Source organism: Molossus molossus, unplaced genomic scaffold, assembly GCF_014108415.1.
Source record: "Molossus molossus isolate mMolMol1 unplaced genomic scaffold, mMolMol1.p scaffold_m16_p_11, whole genome shotgun sequence".
Taxonomy (NCBI): Eukaryota; Metazoa; Chordata; class Mammalia; order Chiroptera; family Molossidae; genus Molossus; species Molossus molossus.
The window spans coordinates 80,752,416-80,765,997 of NW_023425346.1; the positions used below are offsets into that span (position 1 = coordinate 80,752,416).

General features: G+C 49.7%; 1 protein-coding gene across 3 annotated transcripts in view; it reads left to right on the forward strand.

The window, feature by feature from the left end:
* NRP2 (neuropilin 2) overlaps nt 1–13,582 on the forward strand; it is a 109,024-nt gene that overhangs the window by 40,184 nt on the left and 55,258 nt on the right. For all 3 annotated transcript variants that reach the window (XM_036254302.1, XM_036254304.1, XM_036254303.1), the window contains exons 5-7: nt 390–545; nt 2,483–2,652; nt 4,675–4,830. In XM_036254302.1, the coding sequence (XP_036110195.1) occupies nt 390–545; nt 2,483–2,652; nt 4,675–4,830 (482 nt within the window). The remainder of the gene's footprint in view (nt 1–389; nt 546–2,482; nt 2,653–4,674; nt 4,831–13,582) is intronic.

Consider the following 13,582-nt stretch of genomic DNA (forward strand, 5'->3'; position numbering starts at 1 on the left):
TTCATTTCCTGAGAAACATATAAGATTAAGTAATAAAACTTGGTTTGAATCCTCGCTCTGTTATTTCTTTGCTGTCTGAACAAGGAAAAGTCATGTGACCTCTCTGAACCTCAGTCTGTTCTTCCGGAGAGCGGGCATCACGGTGCCACCTTCCCAGCCCATCTCCCAGCGTTGTGAGGACGGAACGTGACCAGGGCAGTGAAAATACTCCTTCGTGTGCAGGAAAAACACTAGACATTATTCTCAAAATGTATCTTTGGTGGTTCTTTTATGCCGAGGCATACAAACTGATGCTCCTTCGAATGACGCACTTGTGGGAAAGGAGAATGTATTGAAAGTGGAGTTTGACATTTTCATATCTGTGGACTCTCTCTGTTCTGCCTATCCAGTTGGTCCCCTGATTGGCAAGTACTGTGGCACCAAAACACCCTCTGAGCTGCGCTCGTCGACGGGGATCCTCTCTCTGACCTTTCATACAGACATGGCCGTGGCCAAGGATGGCTTCTCTGCACGTTACTACCTGGTCCACCAAGAGCCGCTAGAGAGTGAGTCGGCTGGTTGGGAACCTCTGTCCTGCCCTGTCATCAGGGGAGGGAGGGTGTGCTGCCCTCTTCAAAATAAGGAGCCTCGTGGGAATCCCACAGAATCTGCAGTGGCATCTGAGTGCAGAGAATGGGAGCTGTGTCCTCTTGTTAGGCAAAGATTAATGGAAATAGAACAAATGTCGGTCTGGGTGCTCATTTCTATAAAGGGTGGGGGGAGTATGAGTACCAAGAATTAGTTATTCCCAGGGAAGGTTACAGGACCATCTCAAGTCTCAGTTTCTCATCTATGAATAAAAGGGAGGTTAGTTAGGATATCTATATGAAGTGTCATCTCCCCCCGCCACCACCACCGTGTTAACATTTTTTTAGTCTGGGGCCCTTTTTCTCCTTCTCCAGGCCTCGGTGATCATTGTCAAAAACCAAAAATTTTAAATGTCTCTCTCTCTATTTTGACATTAAGCCTCCCTGGCCCTGCGTTGAGTTTCCCTCATTAGACTTGTTTACTAGTTGGATTTTCACTTCACACTTTCAACAAACGCGGCGTCTGAGCTTCTGCTGTGTGCCAGGCTCTGTGCAAAGCAATGAGAGTGTAGCTCTGACCCCAGTTGCATGGACCTGGTCGTCTAGGCCATGCGTCTCACCCTCAGCTCCCTGTTCAGATGGGCTCCTCTTGGACATGGGTTTCAGGCCTGCTTCCATGTCCACTTGGGAACACAAAGGATGACTTTAAGGACCAAAGGAGCACTTGAAGGATGATTAGAGCTGGGAAATTCTGCCACGGTTGTAGACAGCCACCTGCTTGCCTCTAGATATGGCAGCCTGGCCTGCTGGAAAGTTGATGGGCTTTATTCTGGGTTTTTGTTTTTTTTCTTCAAAGGGCTCATGAGTGTTGAGTGACAAGAAAATAATATTGCAAGATGCACTAAATTCTGCAAATGGCCAGGACAGTCTCAAAGCTAAAGAATAATGTTTGAGCCCTGGCCGGTTTGGCTCAGCGGTTAGAGCGTCAGCCTGCGGTCCGGAGAGACCCAGGTTTGGTTCCCGCTAAGGGCGCGTACCTCGGTTGCAGTTTGTCCCCGGCCCTGGTCGGTCGTGTGGGTGGCAGCCACTCGATGTGTTCCTTTCATATCGATGTTTCTCTCTCTCTCTGTTCCTCTCTCTCCCTCCCACTCTACCTGAACAAAAAAATAGAAAAATGTCCTCAGGTGAGGATAAAAAAAAAAAAAGAATAATGTTTGATACCTGAAGAGATTGCTGGTCCTTACCAGACACATGCACACACGGATATTGACCAGTGTTCACAGTGTCCATGGGAACGACAGCAATTACATTGATGACACAGGGTCAGAGTAAGGGGCTTCTGGGTCCATTTGCCCAGACAGGTGGTTCAGGGGAATGCAGAGTGACATGCATATGCTTAAAGAGAGGTCTCCAAAGACAGGTATTTATCCCTTTGTAATGCCTGTCTTCTGCGCTAGAGCTCATGAGACACTGGAGTAAAAGAAAGAAAGAAGCAAAAAGTGCCTTCTGGGTGTTTATCAATAAAGCAGCCTTCCCACAATGGATCGGCCCACCCGGATTGCCGCAGTCTATCACACATGTACTTGTATTTCAATACCAGTGCATCTGGTGTCTGTGAGCATCCGGAGCCCGCAGCACTGACAGTTCTAGTGCTTGAGACTATTTTTAATTTGTAAGATGATTCTTATTTATCCACAGCCTGATTTCTTTTAGGTCCAGTTTTGTTTCTCTGAGACCCAGAGGGTTGTCAAGCTCTATGACTTGGTGTAGTTGCTTTTCAAATGTGAGTGTATAGTAGGTCTTTAGGATGAGGCAGTGCCTGCAAGGACGTGCCCCTAGAAGGAAGGAGTGTTCGGAGAGTCTCACGGTACGAGGTTGAGATACCTAACTGTGCACTTGACCATCTTCGTCCCCAGACTTTCAGTGCAATGTCCCTCTGGGAATGGAGTCTGGCAGGATTGCTAATGAACAGATCAGTGCCTCATCTACCTACTCTGATGGGAGGTGGAGACCTCAGCAGAGCCGGCTCCATGGTGATGACAATGGCTGGACACCCAACTTGGATTCCAACAAGGAGTATCTCCAGGTACTTACTCCTATATCAGAGGGTATGCAGGGTGTGTGTGGATTGGTGGGCGAGGGGGTGGCTCCTCGGCTAGAGTGGACATTGGACACTAAGAAAATGACACAGCATACTTGAGAACACCATTTATTCATCTACCCAAACAGATGCATGTGCCCACAGGCACTGTGCTGAGTGCTGGCATAAAATGATGACACTGCCCCTGCTCTTGTGAAGATTCCCAGGCCTGGGAGAAGTTGTTCGTCTAAGATGCTATCTACCCTGTCACTAAGACATCCAAGGAACAGTCTATGAACAGTTCCAGATCATCCTCATTCTTGGCATAGGGAAGCATCAGAAATTTGATGGGTAGGGGGTGGCAGGTGTCTTCCTAAGAGCAGGCTTGTTGAGTTGCTAGCTAAGCATGGCAGCTTCTCATGATCTTTGCTGTTTGTAGGGAGCCCTGCCAGGCAGGTTTTGCACATAGCTATCAGAAGAACACACTGGGAAATGTCACTACCGGAGTGAAACTCTAGTCGCCCAGATGCTCTGCAGCACTCTGCAGACTATTGTTCGCTTTCCTTCTGAATAAGACTTGCAGTCATGTTGAGTAACCCTCCCTTGCATGACAGACTGGGCCAATTCTCCTCCCCAGGGAAGAGCAAGCTGCTCGGTCCATGCAAGAGCTGTGACTTATGACACACAGAAGACAGCCTTGTGACTCACTGACAACCTGTCTTAGCTCTGATGCGACACGGTGACCTCGGCTCCAAGAAGGACATTGCAGAGCACACAGTGGGAAGGGGAGAAATACCACATGGAAACTTTCAGGGGGGTTCTCACTGCACAACCCTAAGGCCATTTGTCACTGTCTCTCCTCCACCTCTTCAAAAATCCTCCTCATCCTACAAAGCTTCCAGAAGTTCTCCCTTATAGTGGGCATCTCATTGATTATACCTTTAGTGTTGGTCTTCAATCACATACTTTCTATTACTGCATCCACCTGTTTATCTGCACAGCACTGGGCACTTCTTTTGAACATATTAACTAGCCAATAAATGCTGCTGAATCGAATTTTACCAGTGTGTGCTGGCTACATTTTTTTAAAATACGTTTTTATTGATTTTTTTTTTAGAGAGAGAGAGGAAGGGGGAGAGATAGAAACATAGATGTGAGAAAGAAACATCTATCATCTGCCTCCTGCACACCCCCTACTGGGGATCAAGTCTGCAACCTGGGCATGTGCCCTGACCAGGAATCAAACCAGAACCTTTCAGTGCATGGCATGGCACTCAGTCCACTGAGCCACACCAGCCAGGCGAGTGCTGGCTAAATTTTAATCACACAGAGGTTATCATTAAGAAACACTGTGGCCGGCAAAGAAATGACATCAGCAATTTACAAATGGGTTTGGTGTTGTGGGAGGGGAGGTGCCTCAACGTGTTGGCCATCCTCCTCATCCAGCAAAAGGTCAGGACTTAGTGCATAAGCCTAATTGCTTGGGCAGACTCTGCATGCCCTTTGACCCCTTACTGACCTGAGCCACTAAATACACAATGGAGTGAGGGACTGAGGGGAGGGGAGATGGACCTGAGCTGAGACTTTTGCAACTAGGGCATCAATAAGTGAATTGGATTGAATTGAACTGGAGTGGAGTAGAGTGGATTGGATATTGCCATTGTTCCTTTAAAACAGAATCGGCTTTCACTATCCAAGGCAGGCTGCTGTTTGGTATAAAGGGGGTCATACTTCTAGGTGCTCAATGATTCCTTTAAGATAAACTTAATACTCTCCATTCAGATCTGCAAAAAGGAAAATAAAAAGAAAAATAGTCATTACAATCTCAAGGTGTCCAGTTTAGTGTCAAATAAGTTGAGTTTAATTGTCCAGTAGAATTGCAAATTAGTCCTTAATCACCCATACATCTGAGTGAATCGCAGACATAGGTTGTGTGCTAAGTATTATGATTGTGTCCTTTGAAGAACAAGCAAAGTGCTGCCTGGGTCGGGAGTCACAGCCCCTTACTTCTCCACCTGTCTTCCTCAGGTGGACCTACGCTTTCTAACCATGCTCACGGCCATTGCAACACAGGGAGCGATTTCCAGGGAAACGCAGAATGGCTATTATGTCAAGTCCTACAAGCTGGAAGTCAGCACTAATGGTGAAGACTGGATGGTGTACAGGCATGGCAAAAACCACAAGGTAAACCCCTTCCCCCACCTCAGAGGCAAGCGGAGGGCAGCAGGGTGGGACGAGAGGAGCTTCAGGTCAGCGCCACATGGGGAAGGACGCCCCGTTCAGCAAGGCTCAAATAATTGATGGAGGCATGGGAGACGCTGGCCCAGAAAATACTCTTCCTTATGCTAAAGCGATTGGAAAATCCCGTTTCTCCGACAGCCCGGCTGCTGTCGCGCCTTGCAGAGCAGAGAGGGAGCTTGCAGAGTGCTCTCTGACTGCAAATGAAGGGGAAAATGTGTTCCCCTTCCGAGCCTCCCCACACAGGACTCATTGAGCATTTACAGCCTGAGTCCCTGGCACATGCTGGGCGAACAATCACAAAACCACACGCGACGGCAGTCGAGGAGTTACTGAGGTCTGGCATCAAAAGGGCACAGATCCTGAGAGGGAATCACAATGCCCCAAAGAAGAAAAGGGACAATAAATAACAAGAACTTCAGTTGGTCGGGGTGGCATCTGAACGGGCCGTCGTGCTTGGCAGCGAGGCCCTGAGCGCTCTCGGCTGGTGCCCTCGGTGTCTGTAGCTCCCAGAGGTGTGTCCGGGTGGGTGATGCGGGGCTTTTGTTGTACGAATGGGCGAACGTCAGGCACTCAGATTTCTTAAGACACATGGCATTCGGGCGCAAACAGGCCTGCAGCTGGTGCTGGCGGTGGGACTGTGGGCTAGTGGGGTGGGGGCTTATTGGAAACGGTCAGTGGTCCCACCTGGCAGGGGGAGAACTCTGGTCATCGCTGGCTGGCTCTCAGGTCTGGAAGGAGAGGGCTCATCCTTCTCTGAAGAGAACTGGGAACAGAGGGGAAGGGTGTCTCCCCTTTAGTGCGGAGCCTCCGCCAGGCCCCTGCTCTGTAGGGTTGTGAATGATCCAAACGAGACGCATGTGGCCAGACCTAGAGAAGCCAAAGGTCCTTTCCAATCTCCTCAGCTCGTCACTGACCCAAGCCTCCCATCGGCGCAGCTGGCAGCCTTGGGCCCAGACAGGCCCGAGCTGTAACCTTGGTGGCATGTTTCATTCAGAAAACGTGCGTTTTTCGAGGAGTGGATTTTTTTACATTAAAATTGCCATAGTAACATGGCACTACTCATCGGAAAAGCGTGGCTTCTAGATATTACTCGGCATCAACACACTCACAGGAATTCCCCATTTCACACATAAAGAAAGACTTCTTCGCCCTGACGTGTGGGGCCAGGTCCAGTTTCTCCCTGACCTTGTTAGTTTCTGAAAGAGCTGTCAAATATCACTTGAAAATGGCAAAGCAGGGTCGGCACTCGGGGCTGGGAGCACTGTGGACTGAGTCTTGATCCCACCCCCCGTTTTCATGCCTTCTTTCTCGACCCACCCTCTTTACTAAGAAACTGGTGGGACCCAGAAGCTTAGCCAGGTAGGTGAGGGCAGCAGCTGGGTAGGTGTGGGTCCTGGGGGAGGAGGAGGTTCACCTGACAGCCTCGCGGTCCAGGCTCAATGACTAAGCAGCGCTGGCCAGGGGGATACTGTAGCATAAGCTGATTTTAAAAGCACGCAGATGGACCCGGATGCTATTTAAAACACCATTTGTAGGAAATCTGCTTTTGGAAATACCTTAGCACTGCACATTTTGATAGAACTCTGTCCTCCCTGGCTTTATCCTTGGTATTCGTTCTGCAGGGAAGATATTCCTGAGAATTGAATTTTGCTTTCTGGGCTCCTTTAGAATCATTCTTCTCAACTTTTTCATGTTGGATACATCATTCTCTCTCTCTCTCTCTCTCTCTCTCTCTCTCTCTCTGTCTCCCCCCTGCTTCCCTTCTCCCCCTTGCCTACCTTGCCTAAATCCCCCCCCAGTAGCCAAGAGGTGATTTTGTTTTAGTTTTATCGTTGTTGTCTGGTTATTTAGTGAATCAGTCCTGCCCACAGTAAGGGGCTGACACTGAGGAGTAGCCCTGTCTCTCTCCATTAGAAATTCATCCTCTGGGTACCTACAAGGAAGTAGGAGAATGCAAAGCCTGCCAACTGGGCATTGCCCCCTCCCCCACACTGCCTCGCCCCATGCTGGGTGGTGGAGCGAGCTTGGTCCCCTCCAAGAGTGATCTCCGGGTGAGCGCTGCTCCTTCATTAGCGGCTCTACCTCCAGGACGTCTGTGTTTAATGCGCAGATTCCATACGCTCATGAGCCTCCGCGTGGCTCTCCGGCCTGTCGGGTTGAAACAGCTGAGTGAACCGTGCCAAATAGATTTGTCAAGTCTGCTGCAGTTTGATTTGATGCCATGAAGGGGAGGTGGGGTGAGGAGGGGACTTGGGGGCAGTGGAGGGAGAGGCTCTGTCTATGCCGGCGCTACCGCTGAGCCTTTCTTTGTAGCCGCTGGATGGTGGGCGCCGTGCCAAGCTAACTGGTGCTAAGTAGTGGGCTTGAAAGCAGAATTCAGATAGCAGGGCCTGTGAGCAAAGCGCAGCCGAGCCGAGGCAGCAGCCGGCCCTGCTCCGTGTACAGGGGGAGGGCTCGCTCTTCAGGGTATGAAGAGCGGACGGTGATGTTTGGGGCAGAAATGTGGGAACTTGATTTTATCCGCTGGTCACTGCCAACACTGTGCAGTATACCAAAGACCAGGGAATTGGGGAAATTGGAGAAAAACAAGATTAATGAGTGCTCAGGGTGATGGGGAATGGTCATGCTATTTCCTTGCAAAACATTATTTATAATGTGGACCCTGGCTGGGCTCAGGCGAGGACAGGGCCTACCGGGGAAGGAAGCAAGGGAAACTCAGGGACTCTTTCCAGCCTTCCCCAGCCTGGGGGCAGCCTCTTCTTCATCCCCTTCCATCCAGCAGGTAGTGGTGAGGCTGCCTGGGAAGAAGGCATTGCACTGTTGCCGTGGTCTTGCAGACAACCTCCTGGCAAACGTGGCACAGTTATGCAGGCCATACGCACAGCACCTTCCCACAGCCTTACCCAGTCCCACATGCCACCGACATGGAGCCTATGATTTTCCTGTAGGGCGGGTCCTCCTTATGCTTACTTATAGCATAACCACAGGGCAGAGAGCTCACCCTCCGATGCAGCCCATAGCCAGCCCATGAGTGCCCTTAGACTACACAAATTGCTCCACATAGTTTCCCTTAGAAACCACAAGCAGAAAAAGACTGCTTTTGGTTTCCCCGGCTGTATTAATAACACCCCAAACAATGACAGAGTGTTGTAAATCCAATAGTGGAAGGTTCGTGGATGTGTCTATAATTACAGACACAATTATGTACACATAAACCCAGGGAGAGGGGTGTAGACAGAGGGTATGCTGGAAGGCAGGGGCCCTTGGCCAAGTTCCCACTCACCTCTGAGAGGCTGGTTCTGTGAGTCCATTGGAACGAATGAGGCCAAGACTGGTGTCAGGATGGGACAGAGGCCATTGCCCTTATGTGTCTAAGCAAAAGCCCTTGTCTTCAGTCCTCCCTTCCTTGGTAAATGTGGGCATCTCCCTTGTTGACACAGCTCTGGTTACCTGTCTCTTAGTCACAGTGCTGCGGAGCTATTCTGATGGATTAAGAAAACATTTTAGCTAAAAGAGAACACCCAGGGGGTGCTACATATATCCTGATGACCACGTTGAGGATGGGAAGGAGAGAACTCGGATGGGGAAAGCTTTGGGCCCAAGAGTTTTAGAATCACCTCATAATGAGTGGCAGAAATGCCGTAATGATGACCCCCCCAGGGGCTCAGAGAACCCCCAGGCTCTGACTCGCTCCCTTCCGAATGTAACAAGGTTTCAGACTGTGGAACTGAAGTTCAGAGACATGTCACTTGCCCCAGGGACATGGGGAACCGTGGGATTCTTGCAGAAGGCACCTGGTCACCAGGCTTTGATTTCTAGGCAGGTGTTCTCAACAGTCTGCTCCGCACCTTGCTTATCGTCTTGCATCCAGAGGGAAATTGGCTGTCTGGGTGTTCGGTCTAGAGGTCGACTGGTGTGCGTTCTCCCGGAGAGCTTCTGTGCCGGGGAGGTCCGAAGGCAGTCCTGCCTGGGCAGCGTGACTTAGGGGGCCCGGCTCCGCATTTCCGAGTCTGGGCTCCGTCCTAGAATCCTGAGGATGTAGAGTTGAAAGAAGTTGCTTTGCGTTTGATTTGGCCACATCCCTGGAAAACAAACAAACACCCCACTTCAAAAATCCTCCATCTATATTTATTTTCTAAATTAAACTAAATCATTTTGAAAGCCGTCGAGAATTTTAAAACGTCTGCGAAACGATCCGAGACTGAGAAAGAGAGAGAGGGTGGTGTTGGACAGCCAAACCCCCCAAATCAGTTGGCTCACCGTTCAGACCACGTGGCATCTATTTTTGGATGGCTCGCTGTGTGACCTTGGACATTTCTCTCGACTGCTCTGTGCCTCAGTGTTTCTGTCTGCCCACACTGAGCGGTGCTGCAGTGGCTGCTGGCAAAGCACCTTGGGATCTGTGGATGGAAGGCGCTCTGCCCATATAATTAATGTATTAGACCCACAAAGCTCTTCTTGAGAGAAACAAGTTATCAATTTTAAAAGTAACAAGGCCCCATGGGACATTTATCTGCCTCTTTTAAAATCAGAGGCCTGGAAGGGACCTGATAAGTCATCCAGACCTCTCCCTGCATCTGATGGGCCTGCACTTGAACTTCCCGAGATAAACATGACCCCGCCTAGCCTCATTCTTTTCTTAGGAGTGCCGTCAAGTCCTCCAATTAATAACTTTGAGTTTTCAAAAAATACTTTTTTTTTTAAGCCTCCTGGTGGATGACTGGCTTCCCTTTATCCTTCTTATTGTTGTAATTGTGTTTATTGTATATAAGATTAGGACAATGACTCACACCGTCGGCTAGTAATGGGCGTCAGCCTTCAGAAGTCATGGGTACGATTGTATCATCTCACCAGGGTTTTGCGTGTTCAGAAGAGGGCTGATGCCCTTTCCAAATTCAAGTCCCCCAGTGTGTCTGCCCCCCTTGGTTTTAATCGAGAAGAATCCAGGGCCCTAGGTAATTAAGTTTGTCCCTTATCCATTTGCAATGGGATGAGCTCAGACCTTTAGCCTCTCCACTTAGGAAGCTCCAGGGAAAATTTCATTATACATAAGCTTGGAACCTTTTCTCTATCAGGCTCCCATGGCTGGCTTCACCCAACTCCCGTGGGTGCTGAATTGTCTCCAGGAGCTGAGCCCAGCCTCCCTGGCGCTTTTGGCCTTGATGCGAAATTCCCCATGCCTCCCAGGCCACTGCTGTGCGGGGCCCGCGGGACAGAGCCAACAGGCAAGGATGTGGAGGGTGCCATGCTTCCGCTTGGGCTGGGAAAACATGCTCTTCCCTAACCCGAGTCTCTGGATGAGCACGGGAGCCGCCTTCTCTGGGAGATAGCCAGGTTCTTGGCTCCCACCGGTCTCCTCCCATTTGCCGAGATTCCCCCGGAAGAGGAACCTAGGCAGCGGACGGGCTCAGGAGCCTCACTCCCTGGACCCTTTGCTCTCTCTTCCACACACCTGCAAGTAAAAAGTGTGGCCATGTCTGTTCTAGGGGGTTTTCAACGTGGAGGGCCCTTCCCACCCTGTTAGAACGTCTGTTTCTCCCTCCACCTTTACAGGAGGATGCTGGCCGGTCCCTGCAGCCCTTCACTGCCCCGATGCTGCACTCCCCCACCCCATCTCCTGCAGCCCAGTCCCTGGGCGGCCCTCTTCTCCTCCTGATGCTCTCCTGTCTCGAATCCTGAAACCCTAATCCTGTTAGTAGGCTGTGTTCCAGGGCTCAGCGTCTCCGTGGGGGTAACATAATCCCGCAGTAAATCTAACGGCCCCACCAGGCACACACAGATGGGGATGCACACATCCCCCACCCCCACCCCAGAAAGAAACCCACGGCCATCCCCCGCCCTGCACCCCGTGACACGCTCCTGCTTCTCTGTCTCCTCCTTCACATCAGCAAAACTGCTTGATGACAAAAACAGCCCTCAAGTAAAGGAGGAGGAGACAGGAGGGCATCATGGCCATAAATGAGCATTTGGTGGTTAGAGAACTTCCTTTGCCCTCCCCCCATCCTTACCTTCATTCACATCCCTTCTGACTCCGTGTCTGGCTAAGTTCCCACATTCAGTAGAAGGAAAGCAGCTTAAAATTTTTTTTATAGTCTTTAAGGAGGGGTTTTAAGAGAGAAATGTCAGGACCATGATTTACGAAACGGGGGCAAATGTCCATTATCTTCACATCATTTTCCTCAAGTACAGCAGCCTGCCCCCACATACGCACACCACCCCTTCCCTGTTTGGTGCAACAAAGTAATTAAACAGGACGGCATACATTGATCAACAATTTGTTTTCACGTGTAGAGCTGATGGCTGGTTTTAGAGAACTTGCAGGAGCAGGGGGTGGGGAGTGAAGACCTTGGGTTCTGCAGTGAGGATGCAACTGGTTCTGAGATGGATTTTTAGAGGTGCTGCTCCTGGTTTCCCCAGTTTCTGCCCTTCGTTCCTGCCTCCTCTCTCCTCCGCCCGCTTTGTCCTCTCCTGCTGCGGCGTGTGCGCCAAGCAAAGTGAAAAGGAGGACTCTGGGTGTAGTGAAACATTTATTAGTGGAGGGAAGTTTTTTTTAAGGGCGGACGTGGAAGAACATCTCTGCACACTGTCTACCTCAGCGCCCCAGCACTGTGCCGGCTTTGAACGATTCCCTGCTTTCTTTGCAGTCCCTCGAGCTGGCTGCGTTCAGATATTTACAGCCAAGTGGAAATAAACTGTAGGTCCCACCATAGGTAACGAGGAGACAGGCGTGTGCAGACTGGATGCCGACGCCCTGCTTAAATGGGAGGCAGAGCCCGTAGCCAGTCTGCACCTTCCAGCAAGGCCTGCTCCCGGGGGAGTTGAACCGCCGGTGGCACCGTGAGCCTGCTTTGCTCAGAGGCTTTGGTGGACGTGCAGCGTCTCCACTGTCCTGGGCAGCTGGGTATCGATGGCACTAATGGCATATAAGAAAGGGACTGAGGCCTGGCAGAAAGTGCCCCTGCCCAGAGGCCTCGGGTAGGCCGCTGAAATGCTCACTGTTCTCAGTGGAGCCGAAGTCACTGCGCAGTGATGCTTTCGGGCTAGGTATTTCCATGCAGATAATTTCCTTTATTTCACCGGTATCACAGCCCGTGCCTGGCTCACAGGCACGGTCAAACCGTGTTGGTTTTCTTGTTCTGGTTTTGCAGGAGTGGGGCACAGTATAGATAATAATAACACCGGGATGTTGGCTAGCAGCCAATCTAATTGGCAGGTGCCCCCCTCCCCCAGAGGTGCAAATCAGAAAACCCACGAGGTGCCGCTGGTTTCAGATTCTGTCCCACAGAAAATACACCAAAGGTCTCAAGAATCAATTGGAAAGTGTTGGATTATGTTCAGAATTCAGTGAAGCACCAAATGGATGATCCAAACCACTTTGTGCCCTGAATTGCTTTTCGAACTTGGTTTACAGGGATACATTTGAAGAAATCTTTATGTTCGATGTAGCTTTTATATCTATAGAATATATAGATTTTTGTTTTTCCTATTTCCACCTCTTAAGAAAGCTGCCGTCACCTTGAATATACTTCTGGTTTTCCTTTGGGTGGTAAGGCAACCATATTAGCATTTTTCTTTCAAAATTGACAAAAACGTATACCATCTGTGACATCCAGCTTTGAAAGCAGATGTTCTCATCCGATCGTCACATTTGATCCGTGCCTGTCTGGGGGAGCCTCACGCTGATGGGCCATCGCGTTTCCTCCGCTTTATGGACATCTCACTGCGAGGTTATGGCTTGAAAATGTTTGGCCTCGAGGTTCGACTTGGGAGCCGGTGGCTTTCAGGACTGTAACTCTCCCGATGCAACAAAGACCCATTTGTTACTTGTGACGTCGCTTCCACTCTGACATCTGTCCCGGGTGTTGTACGGGCATTGGAGCCAGCAGGGAGGGCTGGCAGACTTTATAGTATCTATCTACAAGCCTGTTATCGACTCTGTTTTCCTGAAGGAGAAACCAAGGTATCTAAGATTTATTGATTTACCTATAGTGATTCAGTGAGTCGGCAGGGAATAGGAAATAAAACCAATTTCCTGGCACCGTTTCCACGCACACAACCCCTTACTTTGCAGCGTCTAGACTGGAAGCCAAGAATCTATCCCAGAGAATTTGATCAGAAAACAGATGAAGGGTGATTCTGAAACCACGAAGCACTGAGAAAGTCCCGGAGATGTATAATATATGATAGCATTTGCTAGCTATAAATAGGGAAGTACAAGAAGAAAAAGAGAGACCTTGCGTATCCATTGGGTCAGGAGAAATAGAAAGTGCTTAGTATTTCATTAAAAATGGATTTTCATAAATTGCACTTTGATAATCTTTGGGAAAAAGACAATATGGGAGGACCAAAGTGTTGTTATTTATTACTCTTTGTTCTTAATAATTTGAACTGTTATTGAACCAAGCATCGACAACGTGTACTCTCCCTCTAAGTGGGGCACTCACTTTAAGTGTACACGAATCCACAGCGCTGGCCACAAAAGCACTGTGGCCATAAGGGATGGAGGGTAACTAAGATGCCGTTACAAAGTAGACACTCCCAGGGCGACGCTAGATCGAAAACTCTTGTGAAGAAAGCCTTAGAATCTGGGAGCCAGAAAGGACCTAACAAATCCACTCATACAGGCCCCTCATGTAATAGAGGAGGCACTTGGGGCCCAAACTTTTGAGCGAATCAGCAGTAGAGTCTGTCCCCT